Consider the following 19891-nt stretch of genomic DNA (forward strand, 5'->3'; position numbering starts at 1 on the left):
GACCCTCTGCCGCATCCGTGCTCGATGCCCAGAAGTCCATGGCGTCTACTAGCGCGGACGCTCACTCTCTACCAAACGCCGCCCGTCCCGTCCTCCGGCCTCTTCGGCCTTCTCCGACGGGAGCTCCCCTAGTTCCGTCAGGCGAAATTGCCTTCATTGCGCAACCCTCTGTCGAGAGGACGCCTGCTCCTACGCCTGCTAAATAATCATTCCATTCACGTTTCATTCATGCCATGCTAATCAACCTTACTCTCATCCCAACAGACTCCGCCGGCAAACGATTTCCGGCTAACCATCCAGAGGCTCGCTAACCATCGGGCTGTTCGCCTACCAACCATACCTACTAACCATTCTCCCACGAGCCCCTTCCGCGAAGGCTCCCATGTCGGCAGCACCAGCCATCGTGAGGCTCCAATGGCGCGGGGCCTTCCTCACTCTCCCATGGATCCCTTCTCGCTAAAGGCCCCGGCTCGTCGAGGGAATCTCGCCAACATCGTTTGTATAGTCCCTTCCAGGTAAACTTTAATTTACTCCTTCCTTCAGAAGTTCGCACCATTCCTCCAGGCGCGTATTCTTTTAATTCCTTTTGGGGGCAGGCTTAAGAGCCCCCCTGCCTTCACCAGGCAGGATCCGAGCCGAGGCTCCGGCCCGTCCCCACGGGGGCTCACGCCAAAGCTCCTTCACCATGTCTCCTCCTCATCATTCTGTTTATCATGCATCAGTCACCTGTTCTGTCCATTCACACAATCCCAGCTCCATACTTGTATCAATCTATCTGCAATAAATCTCGCCTTCATCCTCCGCATTGTGTAATCTCTGTACAGTTGAAATATCATTCAAAACTAGGGGATGACACTGACAACAAAACACATTGAACCACTCAGAGGTGTTTAGGTTTTAAATGCGATATCTCAGCATAAAGACTACATACATTAGTCACTGTATCTTATGAATATTATGGTCAGTGTGAGTTACCATGATATTAACCTCATCCACACTCTTCAAATACTACCACCATCATAACTACATTATAATCACTTACTATAACAGAACTTTACTTAACCAAATAAAAATGTTAAATGAATCTGACCTGAGAGTCTCCAGACAACAGTTTGGGCTCTTCAGTGCAGCACAGATGAGATCCAGTCCAGAATCCTTCAAGCCGTTTCCACTCAGGTCCAGTTCTCTCAAATGGGACGGATTGGAGCTGAGAGCTGAAGCCACAACTTCAACGTGTTCCTCTCCGAGGTCACAGTCAACAAGTCTGTAATTACAGATTAAATGTAAAATCAGAGATGATCAAAACAGAACAGACCACGTTCACTGTCAAGGAGGTTCCGTGTGGTGCTGTCTGAAATGTGTGTGTGTGTGTGTGTGTGTTTGGATACTTTTATAACTAAGCAAATAGCGGTAGTGAGTAACACATTAAATTGAAATGTGCTCATAACTTTCCACTGTTGTCATTTGATTGTAATACAAACATTAAATAATGAAAACGATCCCAACTCGCTGCTGTTGTTCCACTCTATGGCAGTGAAGTGAAGAAATGTTCTGTCAACAGATGAACAGTCTGTACGACCGCATGCCATGGCAAAATCACCCTGATATCACTAAATCATACTATCATCATATCATACTATAATTCAGTCAATGTCTGAGTGTGTGTCACTGTGACTGCCGTAGCTCCTCACTGCCTGCACCAATCACTCCCAATCACTTTTCACACAGGCATTGACCATAATAATATTGAGTTCTTAACGAAGCCCTTTTTTCGATTTGACACATTAATGATTAATAATGAATTTATTAGTGAATTAAAAATGTGAAAAGGCACCCGGGCGCAGTACCCCCCGCGGCCACAAGGGGGGGGGGGGTAAGGGCTAGTATGCTAAACACAAATCACACTTGAATTGGATTGCAATACTAATCATCATATAATATCATCATACTATAATTAAGCCAATGTCTGTCTGAATGTGTCACTGTGACTGCCGTATCTCCTCACCGCCTGCACCAATCGCTCCCACTTTTCACACAGGCATTGACCATAATAATATTTTTTTTCCAATTTAACAAATTACAAATTAATAATGAACTTATTAGTGAATTAAAAATGCGAAAACGCACCCAGGGAGCAGTACCCCCTGCGGCCACAAGGGGGGGGGATAGGGTAAGGGCTAGTATATATATATAAATATGAAGTGAGGGGGGGGGGGGGGGGGAGTCTCTCTCTCTCTCTCTGAATGAAGTATATAGTGATCTAACATGTTAACATCCACACTACTAACCTGGCTGATTTGCAGTTCTTTACAACTGGGACCAGTCTCCGTCGCCCCTCCTTTGATGTGTTGTATTTCTGCAGGTCCAACTCCTCCAGAACGTCCTCTGACATCATCAGCATGGAGGCCAGAGCTGAACACTGAGGCACAGTGAGTTCCTTCCCTGAGCTGCTCTCTGACTCCAGGTACTGTTGGATCCCCCGACTGACTGACGGGTCGTTCATCTCCATCAGACAGTGGAAGATGTTGATACATCTGTCAGGAGAGGCATCATCATCGTTCATCTCCTTCAGGTTGTCGATGACTCTCTGGATCTCCTCTGGACTGTTCTCTGTCTGACCCAGCAGGCCTCCTAACAGACTCTGGTTGGACTGCAGTGAGAGACCATGAAGGAAGCGGACAAAGAGGTCCAGGCGACCATTCTCACTCTGCAGGGTTTTCTTCATAGCAGCCTTCAGGAAGTCAGACAGGGAACGTTTACTGTTGAAACGGCGGTCTCCCAGGAATGTCTTCAGGACCTTCGTGTTCTTCTGAGTGAAACAGTGGGACAGGTAGACTGCAGCCAGAAACTCCTGGAAGCTCAGATGAACGAAGCAGTAGACCGTTTTGTGGAAGAACACATCGTCTTCTTTGAAGAACTTTGTGCAAAAGCCCAAGTTCTTCAAGTCCTTGTTCACATCAAGACCACACGCCTTCAGGTCCTCCTCATAGAAAATGATGTTGCCTTTGACCAGTTGGTGAAACGCCAGCTTGCCCAGCTTCAGAAGAACTTTCCTTGCATCCTTTATGAGCTTCCCTCTGTCTGCCTCGCCTAGTGCAGGATTCTCCCGCTGTATCTCACCCATCAGGAAGTGGCAGAACAGCTCAACCAGGGTTTTGGGCAGCCTGAATGTCGCCCCCATGTTCTTCACCATGTTCTTCACAACGGTAGCAAGGATCCAACAGAAGACTGGGATTTCACACATGGTGAGGAGGATCTTTGATTCTTTGATGTAAGAGAGGATTGATCTGGCCTGGATCTCATCACTGAACGTCTTCTCGAAGAACTCCTTCTTCTGGTCATCTCTGATGAACCCTCGTACTTCTGTCATCCTGTTTACAAACTTCTTAGGGATCTGATTGGCTGCTACAGGTCGCGAGGTTATCCAGATGCGAGCAGAGGGGAGGAGCTCTCCCTTGATGAGGTTTACAAGGAGATCTTTCACTGGGTAAGAGTCGTTGACATTCATGAGGCCAATTTCTTTGCTGAAATCAAACTGGAAATTATTTTCATCATAACCATCCAGAACAAACATGACTTTGAAGGGGAGGTCATTGTAGTCTCTTGCCGTCTGCAATTCAGTGAAGATAAGATTAAGAACGTCTTCCTCAATAAATCTGGTTTCCGCGATGCAGCAGTGAATTAGCTGTGCCAAAGTAAACTTTTTTCCCTTGAGCATATTTAACTGGCGGAACTTGAGCGGGAACACGAGGTGTGGGTCTTGGGGGAAACATTTCTTGGCCCAGTCGAACATAAATTTGTGTACGAGGATCGTTTTTCCAATCCCTGCACAGCCAACGGTCAGCACTGTTCTTATGATTCGTCCAGAAAGGTCTTTGAACATCTGAACCAGTTGGATTTCTGTTCCCTCTCCTGCCTTCTTCATCTCCATCTGTCTGGCCTCATGATGGCTGTGGATGTCTGTTCTTTCGATGTCTACATTGTAGAGCGGAGCAAAGACGTTTTCAAACACGACCTCAGTCTGTGTGCCCAAATCTACACTCAGATATGTGCTGTTCATGTTGCGTTGAAGCTGCTCTTCATAGTCAGTGATGTGACGATATCCTGGTGTTCTCTCCAACAGACCTGTAGCGAACAAAGCATTTCCATGTTACTTACACACGCACGCACACACACACACACACACGCACACACACGCATGTGCCGCGCACACAAACACACACACGCACACACACCTTACCTCTCAGTTTGGCAGCTCTGTGTCGTCTTTCCTTCTCTCGTCTTCTGTCTCGTCTTTCCTTCTCTCCTTCTGTCAAAGCTGAGATGTGAGACAGTGATTGGTTAGTGAGATGAGAGACAGTGATTGGTCAGTGAGATGTGAGACAGTGATTGGTCAGTGAGATGTGAGACAGTGATTGGTCAGTGAGGAGACTATAGGATCATTCTCGTCTTCACATAATGACACAGATGGATGGATTTATATCAATATAGATTGTAAATAAATCTAGTTAAGAATAAATTAAATACTCACAAGGTTTCTTGTTCCCGTATAAAGCTGCCAGTGCTGCTGCGTACATGAAGAGAGTAACAATAATCCCACGTCTTAGTCCTCTGGCTGGTGGTCCTTTAGGAGTTGAAAGACAGAAATATAAAACATAAATAGAAAAGAAAATATCTGAACATTTTTTAATTCCCCTGCGAATGCTTCCTAGTAAAACAGGAAGTGAACAGATCCACTTCCTGGTTGCACCATCTAGCTCCACCCCCCCCCCCCCCCCCCCCCCCCCTCATAAAAGTTGTGGGAGGAGTTTCAAGTCAATCCGACAAACCGTAAGCAGGCCCAGCATGCTTTGCATGCATCAGACTTCGGGGGACTAGTAACTAAGGGTTGTACTAAGGGGGGCAGTCAGACAGATATTTAACCAGGGGGGCAGTCAGACAGATATTTAACCAGGGGGGGCAGTCAGACAGATATTTAACCAGGGGGGCAGTCAGACAGATATTTAACCAGGGGGGCAGTCAGACAGATATTTAACCAGGGGGGCAGTCAGACAGATATTTAACCAGAGGGGCAGTCAGACAGATATTTAACCAGGGGGGCCAGTCAGACAGATATTTAACCAGGGGGGGCAGTCAGACAGATATTTAACCAGGGGGGCAGTCAGACAGATATTTAACCAGGGGGGCAGTCAGACAGATATTTAACCAGGGGGGCAGTCAGACAGATATTTAACCAGGGGGGCAGTCAGACAGATATTTAACCAGGGGGGCAGTCAGATATTTAACCAGGGGGGCAGTCAGACAGATATTTTGTGAAGCCACTAAGGAAATCGGGACATCCTGAAAGTTCATATAATGGCCTGTTGTGGCGCTGTCATTGAACCCAAAAAAACCCATAGCCCCATAGAAGTCATTAATAAACATGGTCATGAATACTTTTTGCTTCCAGTCACTAGTTTAAAGTCTCATTTCTAATGTCATAATATTCTTTTTGGAAAAGTATGGTCCCATGTATTAAGAAAATGACCATAAAGTCGCGTATGTTCTGAGGGGCGTGGCTACCGTTACAGTCTAGGATCAGGATTCCCCTCCCACTCGAGTCAAAATAAAAACCAACTAAGAAGAAGGGGGGAAGTCCCGCCTCGTTGTCTGGGCCAGCCAATGGGCCAGCTGGGCCCAAACGGATCTACAAAGATGGCGACTTACAATTCAAGGACTGACAGGCTTCATTTTACGTTCATGTTAGACCCGGGGAACGCTTTGTCCATATTTATTACAGTCTATGGTTGTACTACTAGCTACTAGCTGTGTCCCGTGTCCTGCCATTTAACAACATGGATGTAAACCCCTGGGCATGTGTGTGTGTGCCCGTCGGCAGGGCGGGGGGGGGGTCAGGGGCGGGGCCCGGGGGGGCAGGGGGGGGGCCTGCTCCTACCCGTGGAGGTAAACGGGCTCTCTCTCTCTCTCTCGACCATAGACACACGCTGTTATGCATGTTATGTAGACAGCGCTATAATTGCATTGTATGTAGTCATAGCACGCCATAGTACATATGTATAGCATAGTATAGTATATATATGTATAGTTTATATGTATAGTTTCATTATATAGATATTCCACTGTTACGTTCTTAGCTTACGCATGTTTCATGATAAATGCTTTTTATGTGATTTTATGTGATGTATGATGCTGTTTTGTTCTTGCTTAATTGTAAGTCACTCTAAATGGTAAAAGGTGCATTTATTTAGCGCCTGCTTTACATAGATTGTGCATTACATTCACCCATTCACACACACATTCAAACACCGATTGCAGTGGAAGCCATGCAAGGCACCAACCAGCACATCGGGAGCAATTTGGGGTTCAGTGACACTTCGACATGGACTCTGGATTAAGAGCGTCTGCTAAATGCCTAAATTATAAATTGTAAATTGCTGTTAAGTTAGTCTGTGACTAAGAAAGACTACGTTTCCTGTTCAGTTTTCCTCTTTAGAAATGTTTTCGGAAGCGGTAAAATGACACAGATTAATTTATTATTATTATGTTTTGGATCCGTGCAGAGCTCTGGCCCAAGGACCAGATGGAGGAAACACATGGACTCACTGGCCTCGGAACGTCTCGGGATCCCCCAGGACCAGAGGACCAAGGACCAGATGGAGGAAACACATGGACTCACTGGCCTCGGAACGTCTCGGGATCCCCCAGGAGGAAGTCACTAATGTTGCTCTGGAGAGGAATGTCTGGTGGAGATGTTGCCCCCGTGACCCGAATATGGATAAGCGGTTGAAGATGGATGGATGGACAACAACCACTATATTAATGACCAGTATGTCCTACAGCTTTAACCCCATTCTGACCTGAGATCAGATTCTAACTAGAAAAAGTGCCCTTCTGGGCACAGGTCTCCACCAGGTTATCCACAGATCCGTGCAGTTAGAGGTAAAAACACTTTTCGGCCAGTTATAGCGCCACCTTGAGGCTGAGTTGAAATTGTTCATGTGGCATTTCGTCCTCGGCCTAGTGGGAATGTGCGTGCACAATTTCACGGAAATCACGCGATGTGTTCATGATTTGCAGCATTTTGTTTGAAACTGAGCACTCCTGTGAACTTTGGAAGCCAATCTTAACCAATCAGGATGGAGTCTGAGAAATCTGAAAGACCCGTTTCGTTGAATGGCTCTAGAGAGACTGTGTACTAATTTGCGTGATGTTTGGACAAAATCTGTAGGTGTACTGTGAAAAAACTTGTTTTGCACAAAGCGGCCTCCTGGTGGCGCTATAACAGGCCGTTCTGGAAAGTTTGGGGCAGAGGTTCATGGTTGGCATCCAGGGAGTGTGTGTGCAAAATTTGGCATGGACCGGGTTAACGGTGGCCGAGATTAGCTGTTCACGGACGGACACACGGAGGGACACACGGACGGACACACGGACGGACGGACAAACGGACGAAGTGCAAAACATACTCTCCCCACATGCCTTCGGCCTGGTGGAGACAAAAATGTCTTCTACATCCTGACAGTTTTCTGAAAAAGCTGTGTTTCTATGTCAGACCTAGCGCGCCACTCGGTGGCGCACTACGAGCTTGTAGATCTGCTATTTTTCAATAGCTAAAGCATAACATGATGCTAACACCAAAAGGGGTTCCCGCCCAAAGTGTGTAATACATTATAATTGCCCTCTATAAGTAAAATCTAACATTTAAAACACCTAAAATATTTTTTTCACTCAATAGGGGGAACTCCTGTCGCAAGTTGATGATGTCATATGTCTAGCCCTATGGAACGTATGGAATGCTTTGTCTTATAATCCAGGGTTCATTTTAAGTCCAAACATCTGAGCACACACACACACACACACACACACACACACACACACAGTAAACTACGTACCTCTGTAAAGCGGGTTGTCTACAGCGTCGCTCTGCTCCACACTGAAGCGGTTCTTTATCGCACAGGATATTCTTCGAACTCTTCTCCCTTCCTCGTCGTCGCTGATCGTCACCGTCCGGGAGTCGGGCCCGATCCATTCCTCATCGTTGTAGATCCTGGTCTGGTTGGGTTTGGGTCGAGTCCATTTCTCACCGTGGAACCTCCATCGATAGACGACCACGCCCGACTCTGTGACGTCTCCGATGCACTGCAGCGTGCAGTTGCTGGAGTCACATGGTGCCACGATGGTCAGCTCTGGATCTGGGACTCTCTCTGTTGAGGAGACAGAACGAGTCACATGGTGCCACGATGGTCAGGTCTGGATCTGGGACTGTCTCTGTTGAGGAGACAGAATGAGTCACATGGTGCCACGATGGTCAGCTCTGGATCTGGGACTGTCTCTGTTGAGGAGACAGAATGAGTCACATGGTGCCACGATGGTCAGCTCTGGATCTGGGACTCTCTCTGTTGAGGAGGAGACAGAATGAGTCACATGGTGCCACGATGGTCAGCTCTGGATCTGGGACTCTCTCTGTTGAGGAGACAGAATGAGTCACATGGTGCCACGATGGTCAGGTCTGGATCTGGGACTGTCTCTGTTGAGGAGACAGAATGAGTCACATGGTGCCACGATGGTCAGGTCTGGATCTGGGACTCTCTCTGTTGAGGAGACAGAATGAGTCACATGGTGCCACGATGGTCAGGTCTGGATCTGGGACTCTCTCTGTTGAGGAGACAGAATGAGTCACATGGTGCCACGATGGTCAGGTCTGGATCTGGGACTCTCTCTGTTGAGGACACAGAATGAGTCACATGGTGCCACGATGGTCAGCTCTGGATCTGGGACTGTCTCTGTTGAGGAGACAGAATGAGTCACATGGTGCCACGATGGTCAGCTCTGGATCTGGGACTCTCTCTGTTGAGGAGACAGAATGAGTCTGTGAGTCATACTTACTCATCTCTGTAAGCAGGTAAGGCTTGCCGTGAGGTCTTTCGTTGATCTCCACAGAATACGACCCTTTGTCTTCTACGGTCATGTTGTCGATGACCAGCCGTCCGGTGTCTTGGTCCAGTGTGGAGCGGTCTCTAAACGTCCCGTAGTAATCCAGACCATGACCCCGATACCACTCGGCTACCAAGTCGCCTCCGCGCCTCCACAGGATGCTGGTGAGGCCTTCAGGAACAGAGCCGTGGTCTGGAAGCAGTTCCACGCGGATGCCTCTGCCTCGCGGTGGGAGGTACGTCACCTCATGGGCTGTGGAGAGAAACGCATGGCAGTCAGGTTACAATTTAGGCATTTATCAGACGCTCTGAATCCAGAATACATTACGCAAGAACAAAAACCATGGCAATACATCACTGTACATAAAAAGTAGTATTCAAGAAACCTGCGTAAGCTAAGAACGTAAAAGTGGAATATCTATATAATGAAACTATACATACTATAGTATACTATACATATACTATAAAGTGCTATGAAAACATACAATGCAATTCTAGTGGTGTCTACGTAACATGCTATATGTTGGTCAAAAGGTCACTTGATGGGGGCCACAACCAGTTGCGGACGCACGCTCGATGTCTCAGTCAGTCACTGCTATAATATCTATCTATCTATGTATGCTCAGACCCAGCCAGCCAGCCAGCAAGCCACACACAGTGCTCAGACCCAGCCAGCCAGCAAGCCACACACATAGTGCTCAGACCCAGCCAGCCAGCCAGCCACACACATAGTGCTCAGACCCAGCCAGCCAGCCAGCCACACACATAGTGCTCAGACCCAGCCAGCCAGCCAGCCACACACATAGTGCTCAGACCCAGCCAGCCAGCCAGCCACACACATAGTGCTCAGACCCAGCCAGCCAGCTCCGTAAGGGAGTGGTTACACCACTCAAAAAATCTTTAAAAAACTGAAGAGGCTACTGGAGATTGGAGAACCTGATTTGGACATGATCTGATGCAGGACAAGGTCACTATGACAGAAAGAGAAGATGGGTCTGGCCACATTCATTCACCCCATAATCTCAGTCACACACACACACACACACACACACACACACACACACACCTTTGTCCCTATAATGTGCACGGGCTACTGGCACCGTTCCACTTCATCATATCACGCAAGAGACGCCACACACCAGTATAGAACAGAGATAGTCACTTACTCACTTGTTGTAACTTGTAGGGATGCCACAAAGTGACCATCGGCCAAATCAAATAGTCGACAGCTCTGCCGATTAATAATCGATTATTGAACCCACCCCCCATATTAATCAATATCAGATAAAACGTATAAGATTTTATATTATGCACATGCCATGGTCACATAACCATTATATGTTGAGTGCATGCTTTGATGGTTACATAAGGGGCTGGTATGAAGTACTTGATATAAAGAGAACATGTTCAGTTCACTAGTCTACACTCTACTCTACACCTGCCTTCATTTCATCTGATTGTCTGTCTGGCAGGCACTTAACAAGCGATCGTTAACTGTGTCTGTTAGAGAGAGGGGCAGAGAAGAGTGGCTTTGCTCAACTTGATTTATACTTATATTCTCCACTCTGATGAAGGTACATGTTCGATATATCATGCAGCCTTACTTATTAGCCTATATTTTGGCTATTAAAAAAAATAGCTTGAGGCAGGCGGGCCGCAGAAGACGACGTTGCGGGCCGATCACCAGTTTGACACCTCTGGGCTAGGGCAAGTGCTACGGGCCATGGTGGAGTCTGAAAATGTGGGTTTTCAGACTACAGAGAAAGGTTGGGAGTGAGTCTGTAGTTCTGACTGCAATGGGAAGTTCATTCCATAGTTTAGATTGGGAGTGAGTCTGTAGTTCTGACTGCAATGGGAAGTTCATTCCATAGTTTAGATTGGGAGTGAGTCTGTAGTTCTGACTGCAATGGGAAGTTCATTCCATAGTTTAGATTGGGAGTGAGTCTGTAGTTCTGACTGCAATGGGAAGTTCATTCCATAGTTTAGATTGGGAGTGAGTCTGTAGTTCTGACTGCAATGGGAAGTTCATTCCATAGTTTAGATTGGGAGTGAGTCTGTAGTTCTGACTGCAATGGGAAGTTCATTCCATAGTTTAGATTGGGAGTGAGTCTGTAGTTCTGACTGTAATGGGAAGTTCATTCCATAGTTTAGATTGGGAGTGAGTCTGTAGTTCTGACTGCAATGGGAAGTTCATTCCATAGTTTAGATTGGGAGTGAGTCTGTAGTTCTGACTGCAATGGGAAGTTCATTCCATAGTCATCATAGCTTAGGTTTTATTTATTTTCCATGTAGTTTTCGTCGGTGGAAAAAGGTAGTCGACGAACATTGTTCATTGATGCAGGAGAGATGGGAGATGGACGACAAGTGGACCATCGCATGTGACGGCTACGCATCAGGAAGAAAGCCAGCTAACACCATGCACCGAATGCCTTATTCTTTATAATTACATACAGTATTAACCCATTCAGACCTGAGGGCGATTCTACAGATGTTTTCTAAATCCTGACCGTTTTCAGACAATCCTGTTTCTATGTGTCAGCGGTTCTCAACCTTTTTCATGTCAAGGACCCCAACAATTATATGTAATTGGCCGCCGACCCCCATCTGAAAATATGTTGTTCCAGGGACCCCACAGAAGCAAAGATTTGAGTTAAAAACTTTCGCTCTGAAAGACTATATATATATATATATATATATTCAAAGATTTGAGACACAATCTTTGTGCCGCGCTACGAGCTTGTAGATCTGCTAAAAGTATAAAGCTAAAGTATAACGTAATGCTTAAAACACCAAATGGGGTTCCCGTCCAGAATGGGTTAAAACGTTTATATTGATGGCTTTTGTAAAATGTATTTATGAATTAAATTATTCTGAATAAGGTTATATATTTTAGATTGATTTATATTTTATTTGTATCATCTTATTAGTGTGGTTGCCCTAACCAGAGCATGTGAGCGGAGCGGGGGGGATTTTGACGTGAGCGCTGAGCGGGTTTTTAAATGGGTCAGATTGACTTCCGGAGTGAGAACTGTCCTCCGCTCCGAGCCGCTCAGTGCACACGGCACGGCGCTGTGCAAGCTTGGCTAGCAGTTTACATCAATCATTGCCTCTCAAGCAGGCCCGGCACCACGGGGGGGGGGGGGGTAAAGGGGATGTTTGCGCCCTTAAATCAACCTCTTTGCCTTTGTGCCCCCTCAAAAATCTCAATTGCCCCCTCAGTCATTTCATCCTGGCGCCGGGCCTGCTCTCAGACTCAAGCCCAGCCCCATACGCGTAATCTGCTTTAGGACTGTCCATGCCCTGGCAGTGATATGTTCTACCTCCGATTGTTTGGTTGATTTAATACTTTATTAACACTAACAGTATGCAAAAAGGTATAGGCCTACAGTGTAATTCAATTTGTAAACTGTCAATTTGTAAGCTATATATGCCCCGAGGGCTGTGCATAATTATCGTTTTTTTTTAATTGTGGTTCTGCTTCTGTCACTGGCGTTGAACTTGGTTGCGGCATGGTGCTCGCAGTTGTACATTAAAATAAATACCATACTTCGGTTGATACATTTGAACTGGGTCTGTTTTAATTATTCTATGATATTTTAAATAACGAAATCAAGCTAATTTACATCATGCTCCAAAAAAGACCGCATGTTGCTGCAACATGCGGTCTGAAACGAAGGCCTTCAGGTTTAATTAGCCAATTTCAGGAAAACAGCATTTTATTTTCCCCCCCGTCATTTCTTTCTGCTGAGCGGAGCGGGCATCTGAGTGGAGGCTTGGAGCGAGCACGGAGCGGGGAGCGCTCCATACGTAAATGAAGGTGAGCGCTGAGCGAGCGGGGAGCGGCGTGGGGGAAGATGAACGTGAGCGCGGAGCGAGCGTAACAAAAGGCGTCGAGAGCGAAGAGCGGAATTATCGGCCGCTCCGCTCCGCTCACATGCTCTGGTCCTAACAGGGCGTCGACCCATGATGAGCTGAGCTGCATGCACTGAGTCTTAAAGGAGAATTCTATGCTAGAAGGCTTTTTTATCTTTCTTACCTTTCTTTGTAGTCGTTACGTCCCCACCAAAGAGGTCCAGGTGTTTTTCTGTGCAAAAACTCCTTATTGGCTATTTTCCCTACCATAAGCCCTCAATGAATTGCATTGAATGGGAATTGAATGGGGCTATGGGGTGTTGTGCTAATTCGCTTATTTCCATCGAAAGAAGTAGTAAAGTGTGCCGCTTGGGATATTATTTACATTATGAAGAGGACATATACAAACAAATAATAATTTTGAGCGATGGAAATAAGCGAATTAGCACAACACCCCATAGCCCCATTCAATTCCCATTCAATTCAATGCAATTCATTGAGGGCTTATGGTAGGGGAAATAGCCAATAAGGAGCTTTTGCTCAAAGTAATACCTGGACCTCTTTGGTGGGGACGTAACGACTACAAAGAAAGGTAAGAAAGCCTTCTAGTATGGAAATCTCCTTTAATAGCTTCTAGCAATATGCATTGGTAGAAAAAGTCACATTTTGTACTTGTATCAATACTAAAGTATCAATAATGCAATATAGAAATACATTGAAATACATACTGTTACAAGTAACAGTCCGGTATTCAACATGTACTTGAGTAAAAGTACAAAAGTATTGGTATCAAAGTGTAGGCCTACTTAAAGTACCAAAAGTAGAAAGTACTCATTGTACAGAATGTCCCATTTCAAGTTTTCAAATGTATACAAATCTTTTGAAAACAGCAGATCTACAAGCTCATAATGTGGCACATCATGATGTATTGTGAGCTTGTAGATCCGCTATTTTCAAATAGTCTACTATACTGAGGAAGTGGTTAACCCATTCTGACCGGGCACCCATTTTGGTGTCAGCATAATGTTATGCTTTAGCTATTTAAAAATAGCAGATCTACAAGCTCATATCGCGCCACCGAGTGGCGCGATACGAGCTTGTAGGTCTGCTATATTTGAAAAAAACCCAACGGGGGAGGAAGGGGGGGGGGGGTAAGGCTTTTTACAAAAGTTGTGGGGCTTTTTATAAACTGGGTGGGGTGGGGGCGCGAGACGAGCAGTGAGGCTGACGCACAATGAATTAGGCTTAAAATAAAACAGTGATATAGCTGCAGAAGATAGAGGAGCGCATATTGGATTGGATCTTTTATTTAACATTTAAACAGCGCCTGAAACAGGCTTTACCTCTCCATCAAATAAAAATATATATGATCCAAACTCCTCTGTCAATTGTAAACGAACGGTAACATGAATGAACTCTTCAAGCCTGACACTTGTCAGAAATAAAATCAACCACGGTTGATTTGATTGATCATAAAGTTAATGTGACTGTGAGTGTGCGTATGGGAAAAATATATATAAACTTCACAGATTATAGATCACTTGGAATTATAACAATCTGTTGAGTATTGCCTGAATAATACCACTATTGAAATCCCATTTCTTATCGACATGCGATGCCGATGGAGAAATCCCACATAGTGAAATGACCTCATAGTCATGCTGCATGCGCTGTTGGTCGATGAAGAATTATAATCCAAGGTTTGTCAATCATATTATGGTTTATGGTTGAAAGTAAACCATAATAAGTAAACTTTAAGAAGAGATCTGCAGTCATTGTGCTGCAGACAGTGCAGAGCGCATGAGAGCAGCTCCGCTTGCTAATCGAGTTGACATTTGCGCAACTTCACTGCATGGCATTACAGTAATTAGTTATTTGCCAGCACCTGCTCCAATATAGGCCTAAATCAAACTTTATTTATATAGCACATTTAAAACAATAAAAGCTGACCAAAGTGCTGTAGGCCTACAGGCTGAAACAAGTGGAGCATCACCATCGGCGCAAAAAAAAAAAAAAAAAAAAGAAAAAACACAGGCAAATAGTATAGCCTACATAATTACAATAATACGATCAGGTGCAATTAAATGCCAAAGAGAAAAGGTGTTTTGGTCTGGGTCTGTAGGAGCTGCTCTGCTGCATGGGAGTTCACAGTGATGTTACAGGTCAGTCTTCAGACAAGAAAAAAAAAAAAGATATCGCTGGCAACGGCAAAATCAATTCTCCGCATCGCCAAAATAAATCTATAGGCCTATAGTTTCATTCGTGCCATTATACTCAGCCAATATGCACAACGCAGCGCATGAGATTGCAGATCTTTGAACTTTCGGTGAGCGCTCTCACCATGTGAATCCAAGCAGGTCCTCACAAGTATAGGTAAAACACCGCCAGGCTCCACAAGGTTCTCAGCGCAATGACGCATCGATAAAAGTTGAGATTTTATAGTGGCATTATTCAGGCAATACTCAACAGATTGTTATAATTCCAAGTGATCTATAATCTGTGACGTTTATATTTTTCATTGGGGTGTAAGTAATGTTTTTATATGACTTTTATCAAACATGGTATATCCTATATTTAATGTCCACTGAGCTGTGCTGCCTTGCCTACTCTCTCAATTAGGGATTTTCCCAGCGGTTATTTTCACTCTCGTGTACAACCTTTATTCAAATAGGGTATTTTAAAATGCAACCACACTTTCGATGTATTTTCCCTGGGACTGCAGCTGCACTGTTCAGTTGACTTCCTTGTTGTTAACACGGGGTTGCGAGGTGCTGCGAGGCGCCAGCGTGGCTCGCGGACCAAATGGGGCCGTCTCGCGGACCAAAAGCGGCTGCTTTTTTTTTTAATGACTATTCGATTCAAAATTTAAAAATCGATTCCCGTGCGTATCGATTGAACGTCGATTAATCGATTTTTTTGGGTCAGCCCTAGTGGTCACGTGACTGGGCTGCGCCATGACACTTTCATGGACACTTTCATGGGAGCCAAACTACCCAGAAGTTTGGCAGAATGCACTGGAGTCAATGAGAGCTCAGTGACCAGCGCATGAACACTGGAGTCAATGAGAGCTCAGTGACCAGCTCATGAACACTGGAGTCAATGAGAGCTCAGTGACCAGCTCATGAACACTGGAGTCAATGAGAGCTCAGTGACCAGCTCATGAACACTGGAGTCAATGAGAGCTCAGTGACCAGCTCATGAACACTAGAGTCAATGAGAGCTCAGTGACCAGCTCATGAACACTGGAGTCAATGAGAGCTCAGTGACCAGCTCATGAACACTGGAGTCAATGAGAGCTCATAGTGACCAGCTCATGAACACTGGAGCCAATGAGAGCTCAGTGACCAGCTCATGAACACTGGAGCCAATGAGAGCTCAGTGACCAGCTCATGATCACTGGAGTCAATGAGAGCTCAGTGACCAGCTCATGAACACTGGAGTCAATGAGAGCTCAGTGACCAGCTCATGAACACTGGAGTCAATGAGAGCTCAGTGACCAGCTCATGATCACTGGAGTCAATGAGAGCTCAGTGACCAGCTCATGAACACTGGAGTCAATGAGAGCTCAGTGACCAGCTCATGAACACTGGAGTCAATGAGAGCTCAGTGACCAGCTCATGAACACTGGAGTCAATGAGAGCTCAGTGACCAGCTCATGAACACTGGAGTCAATGAGAGCTCAGTGACCAGCTCATGAACACTGGAGTCAATGAGAGCTCAGTGACCAGCTCATGAACACTGGAGTCAATGAGAGCTCAGTGACCAGCTCATGAACACTAGAGTCAATGAGAGCTCAGTGACCAGCTCATGAACACTGGAGTCAATGAGAGCTCAGTGACCAGCTCATGAACACTAGAGTCAATGAGAGCTCAGTGACCAGCTCATGAACACTAGAGTCAATGAGAGCTCAGTGACCAGCTCATGAACACTAGAGTCAATGAGAGCTCAGTGACCAGCTCATGAACACTGGAGTCAATGAGAGCTCAGTGACCAGCTCATGATCACTGGAGTCAATGAGAGCTCAGTGACCAGCTCATGAACACTGGAGTCAATGAGAGCTCAGTGACCAGCTCATGAACACTGGAGTCAATGAGAGCTCAGTGACCAGCTCATGAACACTGGAGTCAATGAGAGCTCAGTGACCAGCTCATGAACACTGGAGTCAATGAGAGCTCAGTGACCAGCTCATGAACACTGGAGTCAATGAGAGCTCAGTGACCAGCTCATGAACACTGGAGTCAATGAGAGCTCAGTGACCAGCTCATGAACACTAGAGTCAATGAGAGCTCAGTGACCAGCTCATGAACACTGGAGTCAATGAGAGCTCAGTGACCAGCTCATGAACACTAGAGTCAATGAGAGCTCAGTGACCAGCTCATGAACACTAGAGTCAATGAGAGCTCAGTGACCAGCTCATGAACACTGGAGTCAATGAGAGCTCAGTGACCAGCTCATGAACACTGGAGTCAATGAGAGCTCAGTGACCAGCTCATGAACACTGGAGTCAATGAGAGCTCAGTGACCAGCTCATGAACACTGGAGTCAATGAGAGCTCAGTGACCAGCTCATGAACACTGGAGTCAATAGGTGAATCCCAATCCAAAGTGTAGACACTGAGCAGTGCGTATTTCTGGGTATATGACGTCACAGCGCCGCGCCGGAGTGCTTCCCAATCCACAGAGCGCAAAAAGTGTCCTGTTGATACTGCACTGGGCCACGCACTATTTTTCCCTGCCCGAGCTCGCTTCTAAAGGCCAGTGGGGATGTACCCTCTCGGTGCAGTGTACATCGCCACGGCGCAGCCGTACTGCGCAGGCTCTCGGCATTTCTACCCCTTCCCCACCAGCCCGCAGCAGAGCAGAGGACAGCAACAAGAGGAAAAGAAAGATGTCGGAAGTAAGTTAAATAACTTAATTACTTACTTTAAAGTTATTTTAGCGGAGTATTCATTTGTTTAAACTTCATACATGCGGTCAATCAATCACAAAACAGCCCATTCAAAAATATCCCACAACGATGTCGGAGAATCCAGAGAGCCACAGGTCTCGCCCCGGGGGCTGCCAGCAAGGAAATTTCACCCGCCACCAGCTCTCCCCGGTCGGCACAGGCCGAAGCGATTCCCCCCGTCCCTCCCACGGAACGAAACGATCCACGTGCATGACATGAATCCACTGTGGACACCCACAGCCCACATGCAACTCGCCCCCAACCGTTCCACCCCCCCAAATGTCAACTAAGTGCACCACAAATAACAAATTGTAATTCAGACGTGCCGTGAATGAAAGTTATTTTGGGGTACACTCAGTCAAATGTTTGAGAACTACTGCTATAGAGGACTAGAAAAGTCCACACCAAAAATAGAAGATATACAAGCTCACAACACGTTGCAGTGCGACATGTTGTGACTTGTGAGCTTGTAGATTGGCTATTTTCAGTCATTTATTAATTCATGTTATTTTAAGGTGAAAGTGATCAAACTAGCAATAGAATACAAGTTTAGAAGCATATTCCAGAAACATGAACAGTCTCAGAAATGCCATGATTTATTCAGCTGGTCTGCCTAAAACATCATTACATTGAGATTATATTTAGCTTTATTCCATGTATAGTATAATGCACTTAATACTTTAACCTTCTTATGGTTTCATCTGTGTTAAATTATGTATTGTGTTAATGTGGTGTATTGACTTCAAGTTCTAATGTTTGACATGGCAACCTGTTGTAAAGTCATCATTGGACCACAACAGAACATAATTATTACCCAAGCACAAAAGCCATCTTTTTTTTTTAACAATAAGGGAATTCTGAGTTGTAGCACTACTGCCATACAAATAACCTGTTAAGCCAGTGGTTCTGAAACCTTCATTCTCCACTGCCTTAGGAGTGCATGTATCCAAAGACGGGTGAGGAGGTGGCCTGCAGCGGCGGGCCTACAGCAGCACCATCACTTGAGACTGCCATGTCTGGAAGTCTCTGGAGCGGAGCCGGACCGCTGGCCTACAGCACCACCAGGCCTAGCCGAGGCCATACCAGACCATAGTGGTACAGCTGCACTGGGGTCTGGAGCAGGGTCAGGAACACCAGGGCCCAATGTGCAATGAATGTACTTTTTATGTATTTATTTGTGTTAATTTTCTACTGGAATTACTTGATTTTGACGTTATTTATTACATGATTGAGTCTGAGATACGGTATCCTTGTTCAATGTTCATTCATTTTTATACCGAAGACAAAATAACAATAAATAAATGTTGTATTTACAAAGTTGAATTGAACTATTTACATACTCATACATACAGTCATACAACTAGGGATGCACCGAAAGGGAAATTATTGGCCGAAACTGCAGTGAATACCGAATATAGGAAACAGTTGGCCCCCCGAAAACCGAATATCCGAATATGATTAATATATTATATATCTTTTTTCCTACCATTGCTGTCATGGCCGTACCTTAAAGCTATCTGATTTATGGCAAAATAAATGGGTATGGCAAAACAACTTAAATTAATCACACACAAACACATTAATCATGTTATCAAGATTGCCTTTTTTCACCTTAGAAATATTGCACGAATCAGAGCCTATTTGTCTTTGGACGATGCAAAAACGCTAATCCACGCCTTTGTTTTTTCTCGGCTTGATTTATACTGCAATGCACTTTTTTCAGGACTGGCTAAGAAAACAACTGACAGATTACAACTTGTCCAAAATGCAGCAGCCAGATTTTTAACTAGAACTAAGATGAGAGAACATATTACTCCAGTTTTGGCTTCACTGCACTGGCTTCCGGTTGTTTTTAGGATTGATTTTAAAATTATTTTACTTGTGTATAAAGCTCTCAATGGTCTCGCACCTTCCTACCTACATGACTGCCTGCCTAAATATGTCCCAAACCGCCCCCTAAGGTCTTCCACTGCTGGCCTGCTCGCTTTGCCTAAAGAAATGGCAACTAAAAAATACGGGGAAGCAGCTTTTTGCTTCTACGGGCCGACGGCATGCTCCCACTGTACCTTCGTCAGGCAGCCTCTGTAGACATTTTTAAAGCACAGCTCAATACCCACTTCTACAACATTGCTTTTAATTGATCTTTTATTTTTTGTTATTCA

At 45.4% G+C, this 19891-nt stretch overlaps 2 protein-coding genes across 2 annotated transcripts in view; both read right to left on the reverse strand.

The window, feature by feature from the left end:
• The window catches only part of LOC310873856 (protein NLRC3-like), a gene marked incomplete at its 3' end in the record, with an annotated part of 337331 nt that overhangs the window by 188110 nt on the left and 129330 nt on the right, over nucleotides 1-19891 (reverse strand). The gene's annotated exons all lie outside the window — the stretch shown is intronic.
• The window catches only part of LOC310873314 (uncharacterized protein), a gene marked incomplete at its 5' end in the record, with an annotated part of 57946 nt that overhangs the window by 17480 nt on the left and 20575 nt on the right, over nucleotides 1-19891 (reverse strand). The window contains 6 exons of the mRNA XM_083785663.1: nucleotides 1091-1264; nucleotides 2289-4125; nucleotides 4241-4318; nucleotides 4532-4624; nucleotides 7890-8201; nucleotides 8884-9183. Coding sequence (XP_083641789.1) covers nucleotides 1091-1264; nucleotides 2289-4125; nucleotides 4241-4318; nucleotides 4532-4624; nucleotides 7890-8201; nucleotides 8884-9183 — 2794 coding nt within the window. The remainder of the gene's footprint in view (nucleotides 1-1090; nucleotides 1265-2288; nucleotides 4126-4240; nucleotides 4319-4531; nucleotides 4625-7889; nucleotides 8202-8883; nucleotides 9184-19891) is intronic.

The sequence above is a fragment of the Protomyctophum parallelum genome, assembly GCF_964188405.1.
Source record: "Protomyctophum parallelum genome assembly, chromosome: 16".
Classification (NCBI taxonomy): Eukaryota; Metazoa; Chordata; class Actinopteri; order Myctophiformes; family Myctophidae; genus Protomyctophum; species Protomyctophum parallelum.